Source organism: Astatotilapia calliptera, chromosome 2 (assembly GCF_900246225.1).
Source record: "Astatotilapia calliptera chromosome 2, fAstCal1.2, whole genome shotgun sequence".
NCBI lineage: Eukaryota > Metazoa > Chordata > Actinopteri > Cichliformes > Cichlidae > Astatotilapia > Astatotilapia calliptera.
Genome location: NC_039303.1, coordinates 7824537 through 7846951, shown reverse-complemented (window position 1 = coordinate 7846951; position 22415 = coordinate 7824537). Strand labels below are relative to the sequence as shown.

The 22415-nt window shown below is 39.0% G+C and overlaps 1 protein-coding gene across 1 annotated transcript; it reads left to right on the top strand.

The window, feature by feature from the left end:
* Positions 1-120: 120 nt before the first annotated feature.
* On the top strand, positions 121-15463 carry npm1b (nucleophosmin 1b). Its single transcript, XM_026183349.1, has 11 exons — positions 121-217; positions 527-609; positions 2390-2509; positions 2734-2827; positions 3119-3210; positions 3478-3554; positions 3747-3810; positions 8984-9082; positions 12790-12879; positions 12972-13046; positions 14501-15463. Exons 1-11 carry the CDS (start codon positions 121-123, stop codon positions 14552-14554), a joined length of 945 nt encoding a protein of 314 aa, XP_026039134.1. The 3' UTR covers positions 14555-15463.
* The last annotated feature ends 6952 nt before the right edge of the window (positions 15464-22415 follow it).

Genomic DNA, 22415 nt, shown 5'->3' with positions numbered 1-22415 from the left:
CGGCGCCATCTCGTGTTCATCCAGATGACCGCTCACCTTGAGTTTTCTCTCCGCTCTAATTTCTATTGGCTCCAGATCACTTGTCCCTAAGTGACGTTTCACCGTCCTAGTGGCTCTTTGATGTGTCCGTCATACGAGTTTACGGAACTGTATCCACCCACTACAAAGATGGAGGACGATATCTCAGATATGAGCAGACCACAAATGTACTTATTTGGTGAGCTCGCTAATTCTGACAAACCCGATTTTTTTGTTTGCACAATCAGTTTTAACGTCATGTTGTCATGCACAAATAGCCACTGGAGATTTTTAATCGGAAGATAGCTAAACAGCTGGCTAGCCTGCTTACCCCCTCCCACTCGCGCCAATTCAGCTCTTTTGTTAGCTAGCAGAGCATGGCGTGGAGCCACGTAAAGAAGCAAAATGTATATACACCTCTTTATCTGATAAAATGATATGCATGTGCGTATGTTTATTTAAGACGAGCGCAACCCACGGTTGGTTACACGTATTGTTTCCCCCTCAGGTTGCACCTTGAAATCGGACAAACGGGAATTCAAAGTTGACCTAGACGGCGATGAAACGGAGCAGCAGCTGTCACTGAAAGCAGTAAGAATCAGACTTTAGATCGAGTTTGCCTGGTCTTGAAAAAATTAATTCTTTGACTAATACGGCTATTAACTACGGAAGCCGAGATCGACATTGAGCGCTGTTATTCTTTAATGCTATACTCTCGCGATAAATTGTTATGTGTCTTGTAAATTCGTAATAACATAGTTTGTTTTATCGCGATAAGATATTAATTATCCAGAAATTGGGAAATGCCTTTGTTATGGCACGTGAAGATAAAGGTGTAGGCAATAAACAGAGAGAATAATATTACATATAGTATGTATATATAATTTAAAATATATCTACCCCTAAAAGACATCCACCCCTCAAATTTTCTATAATTCGCTTCCTAAGAGCCTATTATAAATTGGTCTTGAGCAATATTTCCTCAGGATTTCTGGAGGTCTTTCAAAGCTTTTCTTTGGAAATTTGGTGCTTTCTCACTCATTTGCTGTTCTTTTCTGAAAATCGACTACTTGCAATCTGTAGCAAAAACAAATAATCTGTTACAAAAAATGGCAAACATAAGAGAATTTGACAGCCATGTAGTAGGATTTTTTGGTTTTTGCATTGACAAAGTGATTCCCGAAGGGCTATCAGCCAAAGTCTTGGCTTATGTTGACATGGTGTATACTGTTTCCTTAAAAACAATTGAGGAAACAGGACATGTGGAGGACCAAAAAAAAAGAAGTGGCAGTATGAAAAAACTATTTACAGTCATATCCTTAAGAAACAGGAAATAAATCCAGCAAAGACTTGAAACAGGACCTGAGACATCAGATCTTTCTTCCATGTACTAGTTACTAAAATCTTATCAGAAATTGTGTAAGTGGAAGGGTGGCTGTCGAAAAGCCATTTTAAAGGAAAGGAAATGGGGAGAAAAGTCTGTGTTATGCCAAAATACACAAGAACTGGACAGAAAGTGACTAGTAACAGGTCTCATGGAGAAATGAATCCAGATTTAACATTTTTGGTTCAAATTGCCTTAAGTACGGATGAGGTCAGGCGAAAGGGTGAGTGTCGCTATTTCTGAAAAACAGAATGTAGAAAAAAACCTGTCAGATTTGTTAATGGCTTCATTTTTCATCCTGACAATAATCCAGAATACACCTAGTGCAATAAAAGCATATCTCAATTTAAAAAAACACAATGAAAGATTCCAGTCAGTCGTGGTTTGACCTCCCCAGAGCCCAGACCTGAACCTTATTGAAGCAGTGTGGGATCATCTTGACAGAACTGAATAAAAGGCAGCTGACATCCAAAGAAGAGCTTTGAAAGAAAATAAATTGCATGTATGGCAAATATGGACTAAACAGACTTAAACTGGGTGTTTAGCCTAATCAGATGCACGAGGGAAGGCTGCTGGTTGAAGGATCAAAAAATCCCACATTGAAAAAAAACCCCACTCCTTGCACCCTAGCAATTGTTTATTAGAAGTTCCTTACCAGTAGTTTGTGAGCTAGTGAGCAGCGGATTGGAGTTTCGGCTCTATTTTATATTCTCCTGAGAACACGATTTCTGAAATGTTAACATATTGGATTTTTGGTATTAATTTATATTTATTTATTTATTTATTGTCATGGAGCATTCACAGCGTTAGTCTACTAACCTTACTGATGCAGTAGGCTATTTATAGATGATAAAACAGGAGTTTAATCAGATTAACAGTAACATTAACAAGAACAGTTTATGTTTGCACCAAAAAAAAAAAAAAGAGAGAGACATTTTGCCAGTACATGGAGGTAGTTTTATATAGCACACTGTTATTTTGTTCCAGGTGTGTCTGGGAGCTGAGGCTGAAGATAAGTTCCACATGGTGGAAGTTGAAGGCCTCACTTACGACGGGAAGACGACAAAAGTGCCGCTAGCTGTCCTTAAACCTTCCGTCCTGCCCTCTGTGAGTCAGCACCAACACTGACAGAAGTATTTAAGAGGCTTCTGGTTTAAATTAACTTGTTTTTACGGTCTTCATGCCTAATAAAAAAGAGAACTAAAAAGAAAAGGCATTTTCTCAGAACCATAAATACAAACATTACACTGTTCTGATAAATATAAATAATTCATAAATCGTTGACAAAATACTTATAATGTCATCTTCCTTCCTGCTATGTTTTTCTCCAGATGAGTTTAGGTGGATTTGAGATTACACCTCCAGTTACCTTCCGTCTCCAGTCTGGTTCTGGACCAGTTTACATAAGCGGGCAACATTTTATTAGTGAGTATTAAGGTTAAGACTCAGGTAACTATTTGCCTCATTGTTAAAATAAAGTAGGCATACCTACTGAAGACCTTGTCAGTGGAAAAATAGCAAGTTGTAAGTCTGACCTTCATGCTCGGTAAAACAATACAGGGTCAAATTTTCCAGCCCGAAAAAAGTCCACATATGACTTTACACTTAATTTTTTGAGTAAGTTTTTCTTCTAAAACAATGTTTTGGGGTAAAATAACATAAAGAAAAGTTGTATGATTGTTTGACAATATGTGACCAGTGTGTTCGCTCTGTCAGGTGTGAAGGAGTCTGATGACGAAGAGGAGGAGAACAATTCGTCGCCGGTAAAGCGGCCTGCAAATCTGCTGGCAGGGAAGAAACCCCCAATGGTAGTTATTGACATTGTCGTATTACATTGCTTTAAATGTTTTATATTTGCACTTATAGCAAAACTAATCATTGTTTACAGAAATTGTTCTCCTGCCGAGGTGGTGGCTTACTGCATAGCCTTCTGTTTAATGGTTGTCACATTTAGTAATCGGTGATAAGATGCTATCGCGGGACGTCAGCATTAAAGTGCACTGTTACTTATTCTGACACCCCAAATAAGCCTCAAATGTTGTTTTTGACAAAAAGACTATTCATATTTCTTGTAGAAAAAGCTGAAGATGGATTCTGATGATGGTGACGATGATGATGATGATGAAGAAGACAGTGATGAAGATGATGATGAGTATGTTTTTATTTTATTCATTTATTTGTTTATTTAATTGGCTTAGTTTTCTAAATAATTTTGCATTCTAAAAGATAACATCTTTGTGAACTCATAGTATAAAATCTATTATTTTGTGTGTGTGTTTTTTGTAAATTTTGGGCACAAACATCGAGCAGTGTAGCTTTTAACCAGCTTACTTGCTTCTTGTAGCGATGATGACAGTGATGAAAATGATGTGAAGCCACAGAAGAATGTGGGAAAAGTGCTTACAAAGGTAAGCTTCATCCGTTTTGTTTTATTACAAATAACAATCAACCTTAAGGTTCTCCATGTTAAAAAATATGAGAGTAGGTTTGAGGTACAATCAAATATGGAGGAAATATGGTCAAATAAAAACATTTGTGTATCATGGAGTTTGTGATAAATGCAGTTTGGATTTGTAATCTTGGAAAGAAAGTGACTGGAAGTTTCTTGAAGACATCTGAGGAGCTTCTTGAAAAGTGAAGAAGCTTGCTTTCTTTCCAAGCTGCTTGGACTAACTTGACCTGGATGACTGAGAACCTACACAGACATATCATGTGCCTGCTTTCTGCATATTTGATTTAGGCAGCACCCTTTGCTAAATTAAACAGAATATTTCCAGTAGTGAGTGTGTCAAAAGTGGGCAGTGTCTTGCGTTGTGCTATATGTGAGAAAGGATAATCTGACCTGATTCTCACCATATTTTTTAAAGTTTGTGCGTTAAACAACTTTAGAAAAGCAGAAATCACCTATTTGCTTCATCAAACTCGTCTGACTTGACGTTTATAAACCTTCATTTGTTTATAAAAATGCTGCACACCAACTGGCCCACTGAAAGAGTGTTATTGGAACGTGGCACCAGATAAAGCCTGGATTATACTTAGGTTGTGGACACAGACAGCTGGAGACTCAGTGGCCAAGTACTGATTCCTGTGATGCTTCTTTGAAGTCTGCCGCCTCGAGCGTCACCAGGACCCAAGTGGACTTGTACATGCCGAAAGTATCATTTCTGTTTAACCCCAGTCATACAGCTTGAAGGAGAGAAACATACGATTCTGTCCTTGCTCATTTAAGTATTAACGTTAGTGTCATTGTAAATAAATAAAGAGGACTGTTTACATTTCATAACCATTTCTGGAAGTATGTTTGGGAAACGTTGCTACAAAATTAATATGAACCAGTGCTCATCAGAATTTAGTTGTTTTTTTTAACCCTAAGAACATAATGAGCAGTTAAATTGGAATATCTCTGAATATTAATAAAAATTGTTTAACTTTTTAGAGCTTCTGTCCAGAAAAAACTTTTTATTTACAACTTTTTAGTTAAAGAAAACAACAATAAAAAGCTAACAAAGAGATGCCATCACCATCAGTGTCTCGAATTTTGCTATTTAAATCATATTGAACCAAACATTTATCATGTAATGTACTGTGATGACCGTTGCCCTTTAAGCATTGCGGATCTTTGTAGTTTTCAGTACCTGAGAGGAAACTGCCATGATCAAACTACTTTTCCATACACAGCGTTTTCATTGCTTTGTTGCGGTCATAATTACAGAGAAGAAGGGCAAGTACATTTTGTTTATTTCCACTCACAGTGAATTGAGTTGTTTATTGCTTTCTTGCTTTCTTTTCTATGAGCTTTTTAAGGCACTTGATAGATTAGTAGAGCTAGAGCAATTCTCAGGGTGCTGTTACCCCCATTTGAGAAGCTACTATCTGATAGGCTCGGATAATTTGTATTTGACAAAATTCATTAGATGCAAGGACACATTTTTCCAGCCTGTCTTTGAGAGCTGTGGATATTTCCACATCTTAGTTTCACTTTTAGTATTATTGCATAAACATTTATTGATCTTTTGTTTATTGACTCATTTGTTCTGTCATTTTAGTTCAAACAAAGTTTCTTGCGGTTCAGTAACTCTGATTTTTACAGTGGAATGTATTTATGTTTCTGAGCCTTTGTTGTCCACTAGATGTCAGGGCAGCCATTAGCGTCCCCTTAGTGTTTGTTTGTGTGTGCGTGTGTGTCTAGAAAGAATTTCTCTAACCCTTTTTTTTAACCACATCATTTAAACTTCCACTCACTGTATGCTACAGTAGCATTTCATTTTAGCAGGCCCTCCCCATTCGTGCACTCGCTGACCGTCCACCTCTTTGTATGAGACAAAACATGGAACTTTTTCATCCTGTTCGCTCAAGTACCCACCTGTTTTCCTAGAGTAAAACACAGGGTCTGTGTGGTGTAATGATCGGATTTCTTCTCTGTAATCTGCTTGAATTCTCACCGTCTCACCAGCAAGACAACAGTATGTTATGCTGTGCGTAAGCAGACACACACACACACACACACACACACACACACACACACACACACACACACACACACACACACACACACACACAGGGATAAATACACTTTAGTAGACATGCACATTTGAACATATAAGTACATATAACCTCTAGCGTAAATGCACAAAGTCTGCAAACAAATGCACTTCATTCTGGTAGCGCATAAGCAGAGAACTGCACTCTACATACTGTTTCTCACCCATGCGTGCTCACACGCACATGCACTTCAGTTATGGGAAACATCTTCAACCATTTTTCTGAAACACTGCATATCTTTGTCCCTCTGTCATCCCACTGTTAATATGATTGCTCCTTTTTATCGTTTCTCATGCCATTTCAGCTTTGCACCTGGGTTTTGCCTTTGAACACTTGTTTTGCATGTTACCACAATCGCTTGCAAGTGTGTGGGTGCGTGTGTGTGTATCTGCCTCATTTTTACGTCGGTGTCTGTTTGTGATTTCGTTCTTCTATTTTTTTAAAAGCACGCTATCCAAGTGCAAACTCTGCCAGGCAAAAGATCAAAGCAGGGCAGATGCGCATACCTGCGACGTGAGCGCCGATCCTTCCCTCAGGGTCAGATGACAGCTGAGCATTTCTGTCACCTGTTGATTTATTCTGTTGTCTTCTCTTCCAATTCCTCCTGCACCCCACACCCCATTCCTTCCATGACCTTAATCCTTTTTTTCACCCTTCGTCTCTTTAGCTCAATAGCTACCCTGTCTCATTCTTTAATAATGAAAGCACAAAGCTTTGGGGAAGTAGGGCTGGGAACAATTATTATCCCTTTTTTTTTACTGCTAATTCAGCTGTGTTTCAAGCTATATTTTGCTTTCTTTTTCTTGTCAAACCTCCATACTGTACTGAATAGGACCCAAAACATCTCAGACATATTCAGTATCAAAATTGAATCAAATCCTTTTTCATATGAATCTACATTTCTTGTTATTATTTGATCATGTATTTTTGATGAACAGGTAATCAGGATATTAAGCTGTTCTTGTGTAGATTAGTATTGTCACGGAATCTCACGTGTTTTAAATAATTACACACTACTTTTGTGTTTCTTGCAACAGATTTGTACAGGGTTTATAAATGTTCTTTACTCAAATTTACTGGACAGCAAATTGCCTATTGATTGGAAGATTTCGTGCTCTCTCTAAACACTTAATATCATTATTAATGGACTGTAATAACTGTTGAGCCTGTTGAAAGACTGGAAAATGTTCTTTACTACAAGCTGACACGCGTGTCACTCATCTCATCATCCTTCAAGAGTTGGTCTTTGGTTTCCTCTTTCTGTGAATGGGTCTTAGTGCTTTGTAGCAACATGAGCGCTCTAAAGTCGCACCCAGAATACCTTCATAACTCCTGAGTTGGAAAGAGATGGTAGAAAGGTGTGAAGAAAACAAAAAAACAATGGAAAAACAAGAGTTTCCGAGGTCATCCACCTGCTGACATATTACAGAATCTCTGTGTTTGGGTAGATGTGGTAGATATTTTTTAATTAAACTTTAAAAATTACAAGAGTTGCAGGTTTGCATTGGTCGTAAAGCCCTTTTTGACTGGGTACCTACATAACCCTAACCCTTGGTATAATCGTTGTGCTCATCCTAATCTCATTCAAATTTCTCCACAATTTGTCTGAAATACCCCCAACATTTTTGGGGGTATTTTAGAGGTCAGGAAATTCAGATGGTTGGTTTAATATAACCATATAAAACAGAAAAATGAGATACAAATGTTGATGTACAGATTCTATTTGGTAGACTCAGATGCATCCATGATGATGTTTAGTTTCTCTTGATTGAATTTTGTCCTTCAGGAATTAAGGCTTTGAAACCTCACTGTTACTTCCAGCATCTTATATTGCAGGCGTTGCTGTAGGATATTACATGTGTGATTGCATTGTAGCATTTGTGTCAACACAGGCAATTACACTTCTAGTCCATTCCAAGGTGAATACCAGTGATTGCAAGAAAGGATTTGCTGCTTAGGATATTCAGGTACTTGCCAGCTTTTCCAAGGTAATTACATATGTGACTGAGAGCAATCAAAACCTGACGGGAAGGAATCCAGTGCAACAATTACAGGTTGTCTGGGTACTAAGTACCTGATCAATGAGAAATCACTAATTAAGTGTAGTCCTTAATTAATGATTAGCACTATTAAAGGTATGCTTTTAACATACAAAGGAAGGCAATTGTTTTGCTGTCATATCTAATTAGCTGCATAACCTTATAACTGATGCTATTTCTTTTCTCTTTTTTGGTTTAGGTTTTACTTTTCTTGGCCTTTTTCTTGTGCTTTTTTATGCACACATGAAGCAGTAACACCTTATAGGAGTGGGAGAAAATATTGTGACAAGTCATGGCAAAACAAGAAATGGAGTTACTGCAAATGAGGATAATGTTTTGTCACTTGCTATTTATTATTTATCGGCTATAAAAGGGGGGCATTGCGTTTAGCAAGAACATCAGTGGGATACAGATTTTTAGAGGGTTAGGAAATTGTAAATGGCCAGCAGTCTAAACTGAGCCACATGTGTTGCATTGAATATTTAGTTAGTTGAGTTGGTCAGAACACGAGGGCAGGCTTCATTGAGTTGTCAGCAATGAACAACAGCAGTTAAGTAACTTCAGTCTGTCACTTTTGGTTTTGTTTAGCGTGATTAACTGCCACTAGCTGTTCTCACACATAAATTCTTAAAATGATCCAAACTTGAATTTTCTCATTTACAGCACACAGCAGAAATAGACAGATTCAGAGATGCATGTGTGTAAGATGCATGATGCCCCCTCAGTCGCTCTGAATTTACTAGACAATTACCAGCGCTAAATCCGTGTGGACATAGTCTTTGTACAAAGGAGCTGATAGGTTAAAAAGTTTTACATGTTCCAAACAATATCTCTGTCAGATAGTATGAAGAAAAGCTCAGGGCTGTAGTGCATGCATTAAGAAAGCATTAACATCTTTATGAATTTCAGGAACCCGGTGTGGTGAATTGAGCTGTTTAAAGTACACACATTTCTATGGAGCTCTGAGATATCTTACTGGGAATGTTGTTCATTTCCTCAGATCCCGGAGTCCTCACCTAAGAAGCCCAACAAGACTCCAGTAAAACAAAATGGCCCTGCAGGAAAAGCCTCAGGATCAGCTGTCAAACCACAGATTAAGGTATGCCCAAAAGATTTCCGAAGTAAATCTTTGTTTACCTGCGGTTGGCTTGTGGGTATTTTAAATAGCCAGTTGTTAACCGTTGTACTCCAGATCAAAAGTGTTTAAGAAAATGTGTAACATTGCAATTTTTATGGGAATTTTTTTATTATGTCACTAGTTACAGCAGGGTAAAGTCAAAGCCAGTAGTTGTATTTCTGAAGAAATGTGTCGTGTTAGGCATAGAAACAAGTATACAAACAACAGATGATGAAAAGTTTTACAGAAGAGTGGATAAAAAAGTACACAATTACATAATGTTTTACAGAAGGTGAGGGAACTTTGCTAAATTGGTTGTTTGCATTTACTGCCATTATCAATTGAAAAAATGCAGGCTCACCAAATGGAGGGGAAAAGACACACAAAAAACTTGGAGAGCCTTCCCATTCCAAAGCCAAGGAATGTGATAAATGCACGGTGCAATTAGTTCAACCTGATAGTTAATTTCTTCGATGGAATGTCTTGGACAGCCACTTCTGAAAACCTAAAGCTTGAACTCTGCCTGTCTTTAAGCAAACACACCTGACCTCTAAACGGGTTTCCTGGGGCAAGGTTTAAACCTGCGACCTTTTAGCTTGACCTCGCCATCTTAAGTTGCAGCCACCTTTGATGCCCCTCACCCCTCTGTAGCTCGCGCACACTTTAAGAAAAACAAATTGTCAAGCTTCTCTGCAGGTTTACATACTTCTCAAAGCATGTTACTGTGAAAGAAAATACTTGGACAGAAACTCGGCTCAGATAAGGTGTTACGTGTTGGCATGCGAATGTTGTCTGTTTGTATGATAGAAACATGACTTGCGCTCACTTACGCAGACAGGGCGCGTGAGAAGATTATCGTTTCTCGTCTGACATCTTGATGGAAAGCTTTGTGATTTTTTTTTTTGTCATGTTAAACACTAAGCCACAGGATTACCGAACCCCTGAAGGTGTAGTGCCCTGAAGGGCATGCTGTATGGGTGAGCGCAGTTTATAATGCAGTAGTTGTTGTCCAGACATAACACAGCGACTCTTGAAATGCTCTTGGGGATTAGCCAATGGGCAACTAAATCGCCCCAAACCAACCTGCTGGTTTAACTTTCTTGCCTGTGGTGCTTTGAATGCTTCCATCCCCTCTCAGCTTCTTCACAACTGTTCTCTCTCCACCACCTCTTCACACCCCTCACTTCCTGGACACACCTTCTCCCAATTGCTCTCATTACCAGTGTTTGATGTCTGGTGCAGCTTGCGCTTCCAGATGCCCCTGAGGAGCGAGGAAGCGGGTGTGGGTGTCTGTTTTTTTCGTTCCTAAATGCAGGTGACTGGTCATTAGATTGGCTTGTCAGATCTGTTGCCAGTACCACGGTTCTCACCTCTCACGGCCCAGCGTGTAGCTGCACCTTCTTGTATAACAGGCTCGACGTGAGAACCAGCTAACTCGAGTTGCGCTGATCTGAAGTAACTTTATCTTGCAGCTGGTGTCGGTTGATTGATGGGTTTGGCGAAGCCGATGCCTTCGAGCACACGTCAGAGTCGTAAAGTTGTTAACTACTTCACTCAGCCTTATCCCACAAGGGTTTGAGTCATTGTTTTAGCGACTGATTGGCATGTGTTACAGCAGGTGCATATCTTGTAAGTGCTTTAATATCTTTTGTCAATCTGTCATTTTACCATTTGGACTCAAAGATAGACCAAAAGATCAACTCATTAAAGTACCTGTAGATACAGAGGCTTTATAGGATGAGAGTCACTTTTTTTCCGTGTGACCTGACATTTTCCCCCTACTTGTGCCTCCAAGGTTTTCATTCCAGCAAAATGACAATTACTATCCCTGAACAGCCCTGATGAGCAAAAATGTCACAACCATGTATTTGCACTGGATTGAAGATGAGAGATTACATCAAATGATAGCGTGCTTGTGATTAAGTTCCATGTCTCATGGCATCTGTAATCAGTGTCTGGGCCAGATGAAAAAGCTTGTTGGCTTTGTGTGTTTATCAGCTGTTTCAGGTCCACAGCTGTCCCTTGGAAGTGGAGAGCTGCCTGTAAATAATAAACATGTAGTGCATTTGTCTGGCTAGGAGCCAGAAAAAAGGCCATTTTCTTAGTGTGGTATGTGTGTGCCAAGGTTTTGTTCATTTTATACCTTTTAATCTCTGCTATTAAAAGAGAACCTGATCTCTCAGAGGCAGGGACAGGGCATTGTGGCTACACGTGTACGACTAATTACAAAATTTTGGGTCTGGTATTTGGAAGATGAGAGCTTCTCCTGGAAGGCCTGTTAAACTTAGGTTATGCATGGCAAGACATTACATATATTATGTTATGCAGTTATTGTTCTTTTTTTTGCAATCAGCACATTTTGACTCAGTATCTAAAATTAAAGATACATATAATGACCTCTAGTTCCAGTAGGAATGACACTACAAACATAGTGATTTCTATGTCCTTGTTAACTAGTGAGCTGCTAGATGTCACCATGAAATAGTATAGTGTCGTAATGCAGGCACACAGACATACAGTTGGTTGACTATAGAGTGGGTATAGAGTTTCTCTGTACATCTATACACTGTCATCTTTCCAATGTGTCTCTGGCTATCAATGAAACCCTGCAATTTCGCTGAATTCCACACTCCGCTTTGCATGTAGGGGCAAGCTCCATGGCTTGCATAACATGCAGTAACAGAGTATGGCGTATGTGTGTTTTTGTTGTGTCACATTCAGACACTTGCTAATTGAGGACCTGAGTCGTTGGCTGCCCAGGTCTGGACACACCTATTGGCCTACTAGTTCAGTGCTCGCACTTCTCTTCCTCAGAAACACAGCAAAGTCTTTGTGTTTTGAAACATTTACTGTTGCAAATCTGGTGATAGTATTGTTTTTTTTAATCCTGACCATTGGTAGTAAATACAGTACTGTGCAAAATTCTTGAGCTACACATAATTTCTTTATATTTTGATCGGCAGAAAGCAAACTCTGTTTTTACCTGATATACTGTATTTCCATTTATGTTTACATGTTTCAATAAATCACTGCACCTGTTTTCCATTTTCCAATGAAAATATACAGAAATGAGTGGCTGCTTTTTGCCCAGACAGTACTGTCTGTTGAAAAGAAAATCTGTTGCTTTATTTGTGCAAATCAATAATTTGATATTCAGTAGAAATCTTTTACTGACAGCAGCCATAAAAGCTAAAGTTGCACTTTTTTTCTTTCGAATTCAGTGTTTGAGAAACTTTTCTTCAATGGAAAACACTTGACAAACAACCTGAATTGCTCACTGGAGAGTCAGGGCTTGCCCTCTCCTGCTTGCAGACAATAAAAACATAATTTGTACCTGATGTATTTGTTAAAAAAAGGATGATGGTGTAATTAGGCTAGAATTTGTTGTCCTCTCCAATTCTTTTATCCCCTTCCAGCTGGTTGCCCACGCCAAGGCTTTAAACACAGACCAAGGCTAAGTGGGTCACAACAGGGCTTTTGCCCAGACTGGCCTGTTGGTCAACAGATTAATTAATCAGCAGCATGCTAAATTTAGCAACTGTGTGTTTGGTTCATTTTAGCAAAATAATACTGATGGCAAGAACTGAGCTTGTGTTAACGATGAAATGCTGTGGCATAATCTGAAGCCATCATTTTATCTATAGCTCTGTAAATTTCTAGTGTCTTATCTAGTTGATGTACTTTTCCAGACACCTGCCCTGGGAAAAGACAAACAACAGCCCGGCCCATCTAAATCTCTGCCTGAGATTAAGAGCAAGTTGTCAACTGCAGCCAAGGAGGTAAGGCTGCTGTTTTTTTATTTGTTTTTAAATGATCCTTCATAATTTAATGACAGTTAAGATTATGATGATTTAATTGTCCTTTTCTTCAGGGAAAGCCACTTCCAAAGACAGAGCCGAAGTTTGAGAATTACTTGAGAAGTGCTTTTAAAATCTCAGACAAACAAGTAAGTAATCTTTGTACAGTGTTGTGAGAGCTTTTTGCTTATGTAAATTATTAAAGCGGACCTGTTGTGCTTATTTCCAACTTCATGTATATCTTTTTGGGCCCTTCTAGAATAGTTTTTCATTCCTCACAGTTCAAAATAATCTTTATCCAATATGTTGGAGCAGCCCCTTTAGCTTCCATTTAAGCCAGCGTTTGTCCGATTGGCTGTCCCTTGTAAATAAAAGCTTTGAATAGCAGGTGAGAGAGGCCTGTGCTCACACCAGAAATATGCCTGAGATGAGCATAATAAGGGATGTGTATATGTGCTCCCTTTAAGTTTGTACATTTTTATCCCATGTGCAGTTCTCATCAATTTTCTGCTGTTCTGCAGTCTGTGTAATCGGTCTCGTAAACGCTCACCCAAGAGTGGCTGTTTTCCGCCAGGTTTCTAGGAATACTCCTTCAGATGTAGAGTGTTAGCAGTCGCATTTATGCCCAAACTCATTTTATCTGTAAGAGCTCATTGCCATGATGTATAACCGGGCATACGTTATTCTTCCTCTCACTCTCCTCATACCTTATTCTGTTCAGTTTGCCTCAAATGTTTCTCCAGCACAGTGTGTACTCTTTGAATTATATTCACACTGTTTCGGTGGGCTCTTGCGAGATGGATTTGGGAGTACACCTGCCAAGGCAAACTCTTTCACGGTGATTTAATGGAAGTGTGTCTTTTGTAGCCCTAATGAAGCGACTGGTGGTATGTGCGTGGTACCAGCCTTTTTCGCTTTCAAGGCCTTTGACCAAATGCAAGCCTTAAATCTTTTCTAATGCAGCTTCTGTCGTTTCAGAAGAAAAACAACATCCCCTGCACATTATTTTGCAAAGCATGAATTAATCACCCTTAAACCCTTAGATGATCACTGTAGACTTAATGATTCTGGGCAGTGTGTCAGATAGTGAAGTTGTGTTTTCTGTATTAAGGCATCTGTTAGATGGCGATCACTTGAACCGAGCTATTTGAACATTCATATGTGATTGCTTTGCAGTGTTTAAATAATAACTGTACAGTTATGAGAGCAGGTGAAAGCTCTTTAGAGCGGCACATGGGTTGGGTGGACAAGGGAAAGAGTGGGGGTGGAGTTGGGTCAGGGAGAGCTTGTTGATCCCACTGTGTAGAAACATCTGTGGAAGTGCTTTGGTTTCATCAGCCAAGGCTGAGATCTGTCAGACCTGGAGCACCTAGTCATATACTCTGGTATGTAATGCTGCCCCCACCCAGCCCCTCGTCGTTCCCCCAACAGCCCCATCCAAATTCAGTGTTCCCACAGCCGAGACGCACAAAAGCATGTTGTAGTAAAAGTGAGTCATGTGTCTCATGCTGTATAGCACTTCATTTAGATAATTTGTAATTTTTCTCTTTCTTTCCTTGTTTCTTATTTTGGTGTTATCCCTCTTTTCTCTCTCCTTCCACAGGTGGTCAAGGGTCTTTGGAGTTTTGTGCAAACACTGAAGACTGAGAAGAAGTAACATACACATACATTAAAGCATTTGTACATTTGCATCCTATAAGGCATTTAAAGGCACAGTCGGCTAGATTTCCTAATCGGTCTCCTTCTTTCAGCCCTGTGAAGGACTATGATCAGATGAAAATGGACTGAGTGCTGAAATATGGTAGAGCCATCAATGCATAGATTTAGGTGTCAATGTTTTTCTTCTTCGTTTTTTCCTAGACTGAAAGGACCAACTATTGAGTTGGTTCTTTCACAGACTCGATTCATGTTTAGCAGACTGTAGATTTGCTGCAAGGGGAAGCTGCGTGCATCACAATGGGCGGGGTCTGTGTTGCTACTACAGGAAAGGAAAAGTTTCTAAAATTTATACTACCTGCAGATTTATGTAGCTCCTGTGTATCACTGAATATGATCATTATTAGTTAACAATAAATCTTGTACTTGAAGTATTCAAAACCAAAACCAGGCCAAACTTAGAACCTAACCTAGTTAGTAGTTGCTAGTTCTTTCGTACGCCCTGTTGGCAAAACAGTATTATTTTTATACCAGCAGAAGGACTCACTAATAAATGTGCTTGACAAAAAGTAAACAAAATTTTGAAACTGTTGAAACGCTGCCTGCAGGTGGTGTAAGTGTTACAATACAGAAGCTATTCCTTTCCTTGCCTGTAGGTGGTGATATCCTCATTGAACGTCCCACTTTCTTCAAATACTGAAGAAGATGCAGGTCACATTGAAACAGCATCTGGGTGGAAATATATGAAATTGGTTGATTAGCATCTGTTTATCATATTCAGTCATTATTGCAAGAGGAGGTTATGCAGAATGTGCCTTTAAATACAGTCCTGATCAAATGTTTAAGACCACCTGAAAAATGGCCAAAAATCATACTTTGCCTGGTTGGATCTTAACAAGGTTCCAAGTTAGGGATGGGTATCGAAAACTGGTTCTTGTTGAGAACCGGTTTTCGATATCCATCCCTAACTTGCAACCTTGTTAGGATTCAACCATGTAAAATCTGATTTTTTTTTGTTGTTGCCATTTTTCAAGTGGTCTTAACCTTTTGACTGGGGAATGTATCTCTACTGTAAACTGAGATAAACCCATTTTGTGTGAATTTGAGCAGCGCATATGTAAATGGTGAAGACAGCTAATAAAAGAGGACCGTTTGACAGCTAGAAAATTTAATCAGTCAGTGACAATAAAAGTTGTTTGTTATTTCAGCTTTGAGGAGTTAAAAAGCATTTCCGCTTACAGACTTACAGATTGTACATGCGGTTTTTTGAATACTGTATTGTTTTAGTCAAACCACAATCAGTCATCAGTCAATTATATTTTTTAACAGCTTGGCCAGCAAAATCAATAAATATGTTTCTCCCAGCAAAAATTAAGCAAATAGGCAAAAAGATGTCACAAAAATAAATGCATTAAAAAACAATTTTTGCAGAGTAAATCACCTTAAAAAAACATATAAGAACTCATATCTGTAATTGTTTGCAGTCATATATCAGTCCTCTGATGACAACAAACTTTCGTTCATGCTGAGCTTATGATGTGTTTCTATTCTCATTTAATATCAAAATGTTCCACATCTTAAACCAATTAAATTGATATGCTCAAACTCTACATTATCAAGCGTTTTTGCTATAAAATGTATTACTTCAATTTTAATAACGGAAGTTGGCCCTGTAATTTACCCAAATGTAATTAATAATTGTTAGTGATGTCTTCTTTACACTGAGGTTTCAGTAGCAGCAGGTTGCCAGGCCCAGTCTTTTGTCCTTTTGCTTTGCACGTGTTTGACTGATTTTTAAAAAAAATACTTTTGTCATATCAGTCCTAATGAACGTTGTGTTGTGTAAACATATTTCTTGCTTTTATTTACAAGACCGGCAGCTGGACAATTGCAGTTTAGGTTTTATCCTGCCCTTTCTAATCGTTTCTTTTACTGCTTTGAGCTGTTTTCTTAGTCTTTGTTTCACATATTGTGTTCTAGTAAAAAAAAATCCCTTATTAAAATGTCTGGAATATTGTTCTGATTGTTGTTGATCTTTCGTTTTACACACGATGTGTGTAAGTTTGTCATATTTTGGGCAACGGTGAAGCCAGGACCTTAAACAAGTCCAAGTGCAAAAAAGTGATTGTTATTTGTTGAAAGCTGACGCATGTTTAAGGCTCATTATTTTTAAATAATATTTGTAATCACAAACATCTGGTTTAATTTGGCTGTAAAAAATGTAAGGGATAATAGGAGCAGACTCTTTGTAACGGAGCTGTTTCTCATTTTTTGGCAGTACATGATGAGCAGGTGATGCATGTATCGCTTTACTGAGCGAGCTTTGTCCCAAACCATGTAATGGCACTTCACTGAATTTAGTTACTTCATCCAAATGGTTGTCTTTTTTTTCCTGTAACATAAAATACAAACTGTAAGCTAGTACCCATCTTCAGTTTGACTGGATGTCAAAACAAAGCCACATGAAATTTTAATTTACTGTGTGATGTAGTCAAGTATAAATTGTAATTAGGTAGCTTTGCTGACCCATTGTGTGTTAAAATAAAATGCATTGTGTCCATTTACTACATCAGACTTAGTTTATTGTTAATGGTTTGTTGAGAGGAACATGTGCGTCCTTTTTTGTAACATTTACCTGAATAAAATAAATTCTAGTAAGTCTTTGACTTACATTCTACCCTCTTTACTGTAGACAACACCATTTGACAGTATCATTATAGTCACATTTGTAACTATGTGACTGACGTGACGACTTTCAGCTGTAATTAAGTGGGTTTAATAAAAAAAAAAAATCATGCACCAGCAGTTTCGGAATTACAGACATTTTTATACAGTCTCCTTTTCAGGAGCTCAAAATTAATTTGACTGTTGAATAATGAGCAGTTTGATGGGCAGGTGAAGCCTGTTCCATTGTTATTTCATGACAAATGAAGCAGACAATATCTTGAGATGATTTCAGATTTAAGACCGCACAAATACAATTGAAATCTGAATTTATATTATACAGCTTTTGACTATAATTTTAAAATACAAGCTTCAAAGAGATTGCAACTTTAGGTAGGCTACCGTTAACCGAGCTGAAAACCATTTCAAAACGTTAGGCATTTCATTGTCCATGTTGAATGTCATAAAATGCCATCATGAGTAGAAAAATACAGAGTTAAACCAGTGGTTTACATAAGGTGCAAAGTGCAAACCACTGGTTACACTCAAGAATTGAAAGGCCGGATTAGATTTTGCTAGAAAGAAAATCTAAAAGGAAAAAATGAGATGAAACCAACAAACCAATGCAGGGCCCAGGTATTGCATCATAATACCATGTCGAGCAAAATACAAAACTACTGAAAAAACAAGAAAGCGCTGTCATTGGCCTCCGCCTGGAAAACCAATCCTGTTTTGGGGGTTGTCTCATTGTTGCCTCTCTAGTGGGAGAATTGTTGGCAATTTCATCAACACCGAATCACTTAAAATGATTAATAACGTCCTCTGCTTCTTTACCCACCAGATCAATATCCCAGAAGTTTAATTGACTTGATGCTGCGCTTTGATTAAAATGTCCCTCTATGTTTTTGTAAACAATATTCAGGAATGATCTTTTTCCAACAAATTCTGGACCTAACTGCAAAAAATGACTGTTGGACCATATATATTGTATATAAGATGACTGAGGTATAAGTGTATTTTTATTATCACGAATCGAAAATATGCTGCGTTCACATGGAACTTATTATGCCCATAAATTCGCTTTGTCACACGATTAAGGTTGATGGGAAGAAACCACCCCCATTAAACCTCATGTACTGGAAACTAAGCATAAACACCAGTGACTGTCAGATGTTAAGCATGTTAAGTTGTTCATCACTACATGAACTTTTACACTACATTTATCATTAACCTTTTACATTTGTTTGCAATTTATCCATGTTATTGTTAGTTTCCTTTGTTGATAACATGGCTGTGAAATTTCAGCATAAAGAAACAATTATGAAGCATATGGGCTACATTACCTTTCAAAATTCGCCAGATTTGGTCTTTTTGTCACAGACTAAATGAAAACTCTGTGATTATATATCTCCTGATGCTTCCAAATACCAGAGTTCCACAACCTTTATATTTTGAGTCAGTCCTTTGTAAAGTTCCTTAACATTGCCAAAGAGCTGAGGTTAGGGAACGCTTTGTTTCTTTTAAAATATTTGCAAGAATCTGTTCTGACTACATTCACAGAATTATCAACACACATCTGGCTGTTAAAAGAAATTTAAGTCCAAGGTGACGAACCATCCACCTTTGTAGTCTCCACTGGGTGGCACTGAAGTCCAGGCATTAACTTCAAAGCCAGACTCATAATGATATAAATTGATTAAGCTTTTACCTGAAGTGTGAGTCAAGCATTACTTCACTGCCAGCTGAAGAGTTTTTGCCCCCTAGCCACGAGGAAGTGAGGCGCACTAGCAGATGCAGCCACGGGATGACGCACAATTTTATGTTCCAAACAAGACGATTGCGAAGCACGTGGAAATCCCCCTATTGTAGTTCACTTGAATTCCAGTCCAGGGTTTGACTGAACCAGCCTGGAGGTATTGACACACTCTTGCACATTGAAATCCCACTGAAAACACGTTCAAATATAGGTGCTATAGAAGTAGGCTTACAACTTTCTCTAAGTGTGACAAGAAAATAGGAGTATTGACTTGCAGTATTTAATTCCACTTCAGTTACTGGCATCCATTACCAGTAAATTAGGCATCAGACAGGTAGATACCAAGAAAGAAGGGCACTAAAAGCAAAGATCATCTTTAGAAACCGGTTTGAAAAGGTAAAAACTTAAATGGTACAAATCAACAAAAGGATGCAAGGACAAGAAACACGAACACTTCCCAGTTCTAGTGATCTTCATAACTCTTAAAATTGCAGGAAGCAGAAATGTATAAAAGGGAATAAACACCCATCCTGCAGCTCTCCCTTCCTCTACAGTCCAAGTCACTTCCACGAAATATGCTTGACAACAGCTAGAAAGAAGTCTATGAACCGAGTCTTTCTGTTTAACAGAAGATTTAAACCGTACTCACTCAGGTGAATGACCTTTGCTAAACACATTAAAGAGACCCGTGTTTGACCAAGGCCTCTGCCCAAAAAGCCCAGAGGGAAGCAGGTGTCTAGTTCCTCATTGAGCGTACTCACTAGGTGATCCATATCGTGCCAGTTGAGCAAACCATGCCTATGAAAAGATGGGCTTGGGTGTGGTGTAATTGTAGTGTGATCAACTACAGCTGCCTCTATAAAAGTTGCTTTGTTAAGTAATTAGCAACTACGTGAGGGTTCAAAGTGTCACCACTGCGGTTAAGTGAGAAAAAACGAAAAAGTTAAACCCTGAATCTCTTTTCAAAAGCCCACGTGTTTGTGCATAAAAGGGAAACGGCAAAGAAAAGAGAGGATCTGAGATGCTGAGACAAAGAGACACCTACTCAGGCCCGCATCTTCACTGTAATGGGAGTGGGGAGGGTGGGCAGCCATGCCTAGTGTTTTTGGATGTTTGTGCTCAGCTACACCGAAAAGCTCTTCCCTACTCCAGTGCAGGTGATCACAACTTCACGTTCAATATCCTCAACTCTGCAAGTGGGGCTATTTTTTTCCCTAAAATGGCATCATTGCTTTAGAATAAGGCAGAAATAAGAAACTGGCTTCTCAAAGCTTTCACATATAAACACCCTGCGAACTTTAATGGCACCAGGGTGAGTGGAAATATGTTTTACTTATCTAATTTGAATGAAATGACCCTTTAATCCTTCATTAGTCAGTCAGTGCCTTACGATAAGAGTTAAACCACACAGACGCACAGCAGGTGGGCTGTACACATGTGAGACTGCAGGTATCCATACCCAGCATGTGCCAGCCAACCACAACATTCAGCCATTAGGGAAATATTGCCCTTCTCTTTAATCCAGGTGTCACGCGATATGGGACAGAATTCAGTCTGCTGTGAGGACTGCATCCTGCCTTTGTGTGTGTGTGTTCGTGTTTGCGCTCTGAGGAGAACAGGTGTGTTTTGTTTGAGTGCATTTGTACCCCCATTGAAGAGAGTGTAAGCGGTACACAGCATAGGCTGTTTGTGCTGGGTACTGTACCACCATCTGCCTTATTAACAATCTTATAGTGTGTGTGTGAAGAAATGTATGGGGCTAAGAAATCTGCAGTAAATAACTTCCAGTATTTGTACTCTTCAGAGGACTTGAAGCTAAAACATATACACAAATATATTTTTTAAAATACTACTTAAAGCTACAGAGATTGTGTTCATTGCAAATTGTAAAGACACGAACAGCTGCATGTCAGACACCACTGTACACAAATAACTGTTTTCACAACACATGAAATGGAAGTGGGGAAGAGGAGGAACTGTAGATAGCATCTAATAGGCACAAGCTGTTCTTCTACATTCAAACAATCTGCTGTAAAACCTTGAAAAAAAAAACAGAGGGACCTTAAATAGTTCAAAACGTCTTTTGAGGAAACTGAATACTTTTGTAACACAAACCAGGATGTCGTGTTATACAGTTGACCAGTAACAGAGTTTAACCCCAAATACACGTAGTTTAACAGAACTAGGCTGAACAAAACTTCAGAGCAAAATTATATTAGAAATAATGCGAACTACCAAAGAACGAAATCGCGGATACAAGCGGCTGAAATGAGCTTCCTCCGAAGGGTGGCTGGCCTCTCCCTTAGAGATAGGGTGAGAAGTTCGGCCATCCGGGAGGGGCTCAGAGTAGAGCCGCTGCTGCTCCACATCGAAAGGAGCCAGCTGAGGTGGTTCAGACATCTGACAAGGATGCCCCCTGGGCGCCTCCTGGGCGAGGTGTTCCAGGCATGTCCCACCGGGAGGAGGCCCCGGGGCAGACCCAGGACACGCTGGAGAGATTATATCTCTCAGCTGGCCTGGGAACGCCTTGGTGTTCCCCCGGATAAACTGGAGGAGGTGGCTGAGGAGATGGAGGTCTGGGCCTCTTTGCTTAGGCTGCTGCCCCCGCGACCCGGCCTCGGATAAAGCGGATGAGAATGGATGGATGCAAACTAAAGTGGATAATCATTTTTCCTGGTTCAGGATATTAACCATTTTATTTTCAGCACGTTTCTCCATCTATTTCTGTCATTTCTTACATTTTCCACTTTTTTTCTTTTGCTTTCCTTTATATTATTGTATTATTGAAAGAAGAATTAGCATTCTGCAGCTTTCACCTGGATTTACTTGATCGCTAAACCATGGCAGAACTGAATATTTCTGGCAGATACAATGCAATATATATCTAGACAAGCCAGAGGCTTATCGGATCCTTACGATAGTTTGGCAGCTTCTGCTTGAGCTCCAGCAGTTATATTTTAAAAGACCCTCTTTGCTTTACCATACTTTCTCTTGTATATATACAATTACAATAGTGGATTAAACATGACCAAAGTTTGAAATAATAAGTTTTGCATATGTGCGAGTACTCCATAGCCAAAAGCTCAGATTCAAGACTTCATGAAACTCTCAATTTCAGACAGTATTTCTACTCTTGGCTCTGTGTGATGCCATTGAGCGGCGTTAACCCAAATCTGGTCATCTCAGAGACACAGTGCACTCACCTGCTGTTCTGTTTCTGGGGTGCAGTCAGCCAGATGAGAGCTGACTTACAGGGAGAAAATGAAAGGAGGGACTGCGCTATGAGATACACAATAATTATTTTGAGAGTTCAGTAATAAAAATAAGAAGGTGGAAATGAGCACAACGTGTAATATTTAAACCTTATGCAACATAAATTGTGATTGTCTGTGTTTGCCAGTTTGCGGGTGCCTTTTATTCAAGCTTTGTAAGCACATTTCAC

Excerpts from the sequence above, each read along its gene's own strand:
- npm1b (XM_026183349.1), top strand. The coding sequence starts at position 121 with ATGTGTCCGTCATACGAGTTTACGGAACTGTATCCACCCACTACAAAG. Across the intron at positions 2,510-2,733 it reads AACCTTCCGTCCTGCCCTCT|ATGAGTTTAGGTGGATTTGA; the intron begins GTGAGTCAGCAC and ends GTTTTTCTCCAG. Across the intron at positions 3,555-3,746 it reads AGTGATGAAGATGATGATGA|CGATGATGACAGTGATGAAA; the intron begins GTATGTTTTTAT and ends TGCTTCTTGTAG.